The sequence below is a fragment of the Macadamia integrifolia genome, chromosome 9 (genome assembly GCF_013358625.1).
Source record: "Macadamia integrifolia cultivar HAES 741 chromosome 9, SCU_Mint_v3, whole genome shotgun sequence".
Taxonomy (NCBI): domain Eukaryota; kingdom Viridiplantae; phylum Streptophyta; class Magnoliopsida; order Proteales; family Proteaceae; genus Macadamia; species Macadamia integrifolia.
In genome coordinates, this window is record NC_056565.1 from 20,207,775 (window position 1) to 20,214,014 (window position 6,240).

Here is a 6,240-nt window from a genome sequence, read left to right on the forward strand (position 1 = left end):
ATGGATGTAAATGGATAGTAGAAAATCTGCATTCGGTTCATCTTCATATCCCTTCATGAGAATGCGTATTTGAAAAATTGATTTTAAGAAAATGTTTGAATTCGTTTGAATGCTAATTGGATGCGGATACAAATAGTGACATATGCTATTCAAATTTGATCTTTTTACATCCCTACTTGAGATTGTAAAACAACACACTTAAATTGTTAATTTGGTTTTGGAGCCTAGGTTGTTAGTGTACGTTGTACCCTGCAGAAACGTGACCTAAAAACGATGCAGAAAAGAATGGAAAAAAAATAATAAATAAACAATCACACAGTGAACACGTCTATGGTGAGATGAGATTCTACTTCACTATCAATGGAGAATAGGATTACATGTTCGTCCTCACACCTCTCTCAGATTTCTTACAGATAAAGAATCCTTACTACAACTATGTAGCAAAAACCTAATGCTAGAAAATATAGAATTACCCCAGTAAAGAAGTCCCAGATAAAAAATTAGGGCGGGGGTTTCGCTCCTCTACACCCTCCTACCCCCTTTGCAACCCCCACAACCCATTTACTGGCAAGTGGAACCGCTGTTATATGGAAAGGATCACCAGTACTTCCTAAACTAAATTGCGACGGAATATAAGACATTGCACCTCAGCATATTCTGCTGAATATTTCCTCTAATATAACCTTATTCTACTCATAATTTATTACTAGAACACACAAATTCAATTAAAACAACTAAAGTATGCATTAGGAATGAAGAAAAAAAAGCATTCAATAGTATATAATGTTAAAATAGACGCTTATCCCCTACGTTTATCAGTAAAAATTCAATTGTTACCAGTAGTCATGTACAGCTGTTGACACCCCTATGAAATTGTTCCCCATTTCTATACCCACACCACATAGAGTTTTAGGGAGCCTCATGACATTGACGAAATCGTTCCCTCTGATTTTGTCACAAAAAGGGCCATATCATGCTATGCCTATCTAAATGCTCGGTCATCAACATATTCTAGGTAACCTAACCTAGTTGGAAGTTAGGCGATCACCTTCTTCTTATGACCCTTGTATTCTCTGCTGTGAAGTTTTTTTAAAGGTATTGTTGTTTCTTCCATCTCCAGAAGTATTTTGGGTTTGAAATCCTGGATCACAGAAGATACTGCACTTCAGTTTCAGTTGTGAACGATATAAGACTAAGGTCTTAAGACTAATATAAGCTCTGGTTTTTGAAAAGCTTCAGATTGTCATAAATGCGGGACAGGAAAATGATATTTATTGGTTCTGTTGGAGAGTAAGAAATATCGGAATTGGGATATGTCTATGCTTGTTTAGAAAATATTAGAATATGTGAGATTAGGTGAAATAAAATAACATATTTTCTCACACTTTTTTTTCCCCGGTAAATCACACTGGTGTTCAGTTTTACTAAGAAATTGCAAGAAAAATGAGTGAGACTAATCACTTTGAGTTTCACACACAGCTAAAAAATTTCAACCTTTTAGCTAAATCTTTCAACAAGTCTATTGGGGAGGCTGAGAAAAGTGATTGGGAATTCTCTATTCCCAAGGCCATCATTTTTCCAAACCAAATAGCAAATATTTTTGGAAATAATCCCTTCCATTCATATATTTTTGAGGATAGGTAAACTCTTAATTAAGGCCCCTTATCCACATAAGAAAATACACACACACATGCCAAAAAAAGAAAAAGAAAAAAAGAGAGAGAGAATATTTTCACCTATTTTTCTTAATTTAGTGGAATTTTAAATTTTTAATTTAAAATAAACAGAAAAGGTGAATTTGGGGCAGATAATTAGAAGTGACACCTTGAGCAATAGATCAGACAATGATTTCTAACATACATAAAATTGATCCCCCACCAATGTATATTAATCATTATTTTTATTTTTTTTAAATTTGTTTCAAGAAAATCAATTTTTAAACTATAAAATTATAAAAATAATTAAGAGGCCTAAAATTATATCCGACTTTGTGAAATCATAGATCAACCTACAATGTATAACATTTAATCAATTAAAAGCGAACCTCTAAATATTTATCCGATTTTTTGCAAAAATAAATTTTGGAGAAAAATAATATACCTCCAACTTTGAATCTTGTGCAAATCTTGCTCAAATCTGGAAACTCATCACTGCAAATGCATTGAAATGGTCCCCAACACATTGTTCCACCAAGAAATAGAGGTCATTTGGGATTTGGCTAAAAATACCAAACTTGGGGTTTTCAACAACTTTTCTCACTCTCGGTAAAAAGTATTGAAACGTACCTCGACCCATTTCAATCGATTTATTAGTATTTATATAACTATTTGGTATCATTTTTCCCACCAAAATATTGAACTTGCTGATATTATCTCTGAAATACCAAAATTTCAGTGGAAAAATTGCACTCATGTTGAGTAGTATAGCATTTCGTGTCAACCTTCATTGAAACCGAAAAAATTGTGACATTTCGGTCATTTCAACTGAAATCTTAAATCTTGAATCTTGAATGGGTCACTGACATGACAAGGAAGAAAAGGGAACTCACCATATAGGTGACAACTTGAGGGAAAGATGATTGAGATTGTTTGGTGATGTTAAATGGGTGATGAGAGATATGGTGCAACTTTGAAGAGTTGAAAGGATGAAAGGAAGACCGAAGAGTGAGCTGACCTACGTTGAAGTAGTGAGAAGGTTTGGGTGCTTTATCAGTTAACAAAAGATATCCTTAAGGGGCATGCTCTAATATGATTTGCACTGTGTTGATTAAATCTTGAGTGAATAAGATTTAGAGTTGATTTCTACATCTATACAAATGAGCACCATTCCTTTGGAATAGGGGCCTAGCTTGGTGCATGGTAAAAGCTTAAAGAAACTGTTTTTTGAGTCTGAGGGCTGCTGCCACTCCATTCAAAACACACCCTAAGGTTAGGACTGACCAGAATACACTCCTGGCATGCAAAAGCGAGACTTGTTCCTGTTATGGGAGATTTATTTAATTTTTGTAAAAAAACTAGGGACTTTTTTATGCGTCAAATCGTCAATAGTTGCAACATGAGCATCACTGCTTTTGTCCAAGCCTTTTCTTGCTACTTGGGTGAGCTCAAAAATCTTCAATGGATATTTGTCAAAACACTTCCTCAATATCATCACTATTCATGAGAAAACATGATACTGTCCTTTTGGTCATAAACATTTGGAAAAATTACTTGATTACCCACTTATAGGTTTTTCTTTACAAAATTACCCACCAAAAGTTTCAATTAACAAAAATACCCAAAATTAATTTTTCCTCTACAAAATTACATACTTAAAGTTTAAGTTAACAAAAATACCCAAAATTAAGTTTGGGTTTACAAAACTACCCACACAAAATTTCAATAATAAAAAAATACATGATTATATGTGGAAGATGAAGACTCACTATTTTGGGTAGTTTTGTAAACCAAAACCTGATTTTGGGTATTTTTGTTAACTGAAACTTTGGGTGGATAGTTTTGTAAAATAAAATCAAATTTTGGGTATTTTTGTTAATCAAAATTTTTTGTGAGTAATTTTGTAAAGGGAAAACCAAAAGTAAGTAATCATGTAATTTTCCCTAAACATTTTGGGCACTGATGGAATTAATAGTCTCTTTTGATGCTTTGAGTTTTCTTGATCTGAATCATTTAATCTATGAGAATACCTTATGGAGAGCCCCCCTTTTTCCCCCTTCCCTCTCTTTGTTTTCTATATTTCTTTTTAGTCAGTTGAAATGTAACTGAGCATCTCAATTTTTTGTAATGAGAATAAAGAAATCTGTCGTATAAGTGACACATCAGCAGTTATAAGTTTTATGTAAACAAACATGGTTTCATGAAGAATAATCCCTTTATTTATCATTTTGCTTATGCTTTTTTGGCCGAAACTTGATTTGTCAGGAGATTTTTTTTTTGGTGCAAACACAACCTGGAGGGGAGTTGATATTAGATCGGCGACATCAATACTGATACCTAATCAATACTGGATCGATTGAATGGTATGAACAGTGGATAAAATGGTCAAAATTCATGTTAGTATCGATGTCTTTGAGTGCAAAAACATCTACGGCATCTGTGTCAATATGGATCCAATACCATAAACTAAAACTATGAGACCTTGGGTTTGACTTTCAGTCCCATGTGATGCATTATAAAAGAACAGTAGTTTTAGCCAAATAACTTAGTCGTTTATTACTTAAACCTTTTGGTTCAATCAAATCTCAAAATAGAAATATATTCATATGAAATTTGACAGAGTTTACCTTCTTCTCAATGCCTTCACCATTGGTAAATTGATTTGATTTCCTACCTAGTCCAATCAGACAGGATCATGACAGTCGTGAGGGGATTCCTCCTTAAAACTCGGCCAAAGAAATTATTTGACGACGCTACCTACAACTTGCTACTGCAAATTTGGGCAAACAGAAGATTTCGAACTTCGAATTCGTTTCAGGGTAGTCACTGCTGCTGCCTGCTATGTGGTGGAATGTCTATGGAAGCCATGCCCATCTCGATTTTGGTAACAGTCATCGGCAGAAAAGAAGCAAGCCACTGAGTAGATAGGTAGCCCATGTTCTTAGATCCTTAAGGAGAGATCAGCAAGAACCGAATGAGTTAGATCACAGAGATGATGAAGACACCCCGAGCTCTGTCCCCAATCAATAAAATCCGAGACATTCTGGAGGAAATGGGTGATGATGACGTTGATGATGGCCCAACTGGGGTTGCAAGGAAACGCCTTGAAGATCAGTCGCAGGGCCGCCGTTACGGTAATATCATAGGAAGCCTATCTCTTGAAGGACTCCAGGTCGTACGTGTCCAGAAGGGTTCGATTCTCTGCAACCTGGTCGTCCCTGAACACTTAGCTGTAAGTCCTTCAAATAATCACTCGTCTCCCAACCTTCTCTCACTCTCAACAGAGAAAAAAATTGATCTTTTGGGGGCTTTAATAGGATCACAGAAGCGGAAATTGGCACTGTGGAGCATTATCAACCCTAATCGACCATGTTGGGGTTATAGCTAATGTGTCGTTAATTGGGAATGATGGCTACACGACTACTGTCGATTTAAGCGTATCCTTCCTTTCGACTGTTAAGATTGGGGTTAGTCTTTCTTCTTAACCTCAGTCCATTTTGGATTTCGCCAAATTATCTAACTGGGTTGTATTTATTTGTGCTATTTGATGTTTGAAATTAATAAAATTTCAGGAAGAAGTAGAGATTGAGGCCAAGGTTTTAGATCATAGAGGAAAGCTTACTTCAACAATAGTGGAGGTCAGGAAGAAGGAGACTGCAGAGATGGTTGCTTTAGGTAAGCAGTGGGTTTCTGTAGTCAAGGCGGAACGAAGTAAGCTTTGATCTTTCAAGCTCTCAGAGATTCTGTTTTTCTTCTACTCGCTTTGAAGCTTTACAGAAAGTACACTAAAGACCGATTTCTGTTCTATTTTGTGATTTTAAACCCAGATGAGACTTTCATCTATATATTGAATGTATACTGGTTGTACTGTTTTGTGATCTCACAGTAATGAAATTTCCTTCCTGGAAATCTCCTTTTTCTTCCAAATTTTAGAAACAATAACACCTCTCATTCATGGATGGGATCACTCATTTTCTAGCAGATGAAAATTTTCAAAACAGCCCATTTCAGATTTTGCTTTTAGAACGATCCATTCTCCTCTCTTGAGGATCAGAACATAATTGAGGCTTCTACTTCTTTTAGTTCTCCATTCAATAACAGGAACTTTGGTATATCCTTGGCTGCCTCTGATAAATCCTGCAACTGCTAAGCTCCTTGGACTAGCAGGTTACAAGCTATTATGTTTGTGGGACCTTGAGTTCTTGAAATATCAAAGGAAACAGAGAAATCCAATGGGTAGAAACCTTCAATTGGATTCAGTTCCATCAAGAGCTTCATCAGTCTTGTTATGATAAAGGGACACAGGTCTTAGCTCTCAACCCCACTCAATTGAAGCCTCGAAGGACTTGAATTTGAAGTTTGGAACAGAAGTCTGAAAGAGGGTGGTGGTCTGTTTTTTTCTTTGGTATAAAAACCATTCTATTGCAAAGGCGGGCAAGAGGAGCACAAGGCATCTTGATTACAAATATCAAGAAGCCAAGAAATGGTAAGTGGCCATACTCTCTTACTTGCCATAGATAGGCCTTCCTATGGTATTGACAACATGATTTGTCTTCCTAGAAACATAGAGAAAAGAGCGTTTGAG

The 6,240-nt window shown here is 35.8% G+C and overlaps 1 protein-coding gene across 1 annotated transcript; it reads left to right on the forward strand.

Moving 5' to 3' along the window:
* Positions 1-4,337: 4,337 nt before the first annotated feature.
* On the forward strand, positions 4,338-5,564 carry LOC122089848 (acyl-coenzyme A thioesterase 13-like). Its single transcript, XM_042659568.1, has 3 exons — positions 4,338-4,887; positions 4,973-5,122; positions 5,228-5,564. Exons 1-3 carry the CDS (start codon positions 4,648-4,650, stop codon positions 5,375-5,377), a joined length of 540 nt encoding a protein of 179 aa, XP_042515502.1. The 5' UTR covers positions 4,338-4,647; the 3' UTR covers positions 5,378-5,564.
* The last annotated feature ends 676 nt before the right edge of the window (positions 5,565-6,240 follow it).

Excerpts from the sequence above, each read along its gene's own strand:
- LOC122089848 (XM_042659568.1), top strand. The coding sequence starts at position 4,648 with ATGATGAAGACACCCCGAGCTCTGTCCCCAATCAATAAAATCCGAGAC. Across the intron at positions 4,888-4,972 it reads TCGTCCCTGAACACTTAGCT|GATCACAGAAGCGGAAATTG; the intron begins GTAAGTCCTTCA and ends GGGCTTTAATAG. Across the intron at positions 5,123-5,227 it reads TTTCGACTGTTAAGATTGGG|GAAGAAGTAGAGATTGAGGC; the intron begins GTTAGTCTTTCT and ends ATAAAATTTCAG.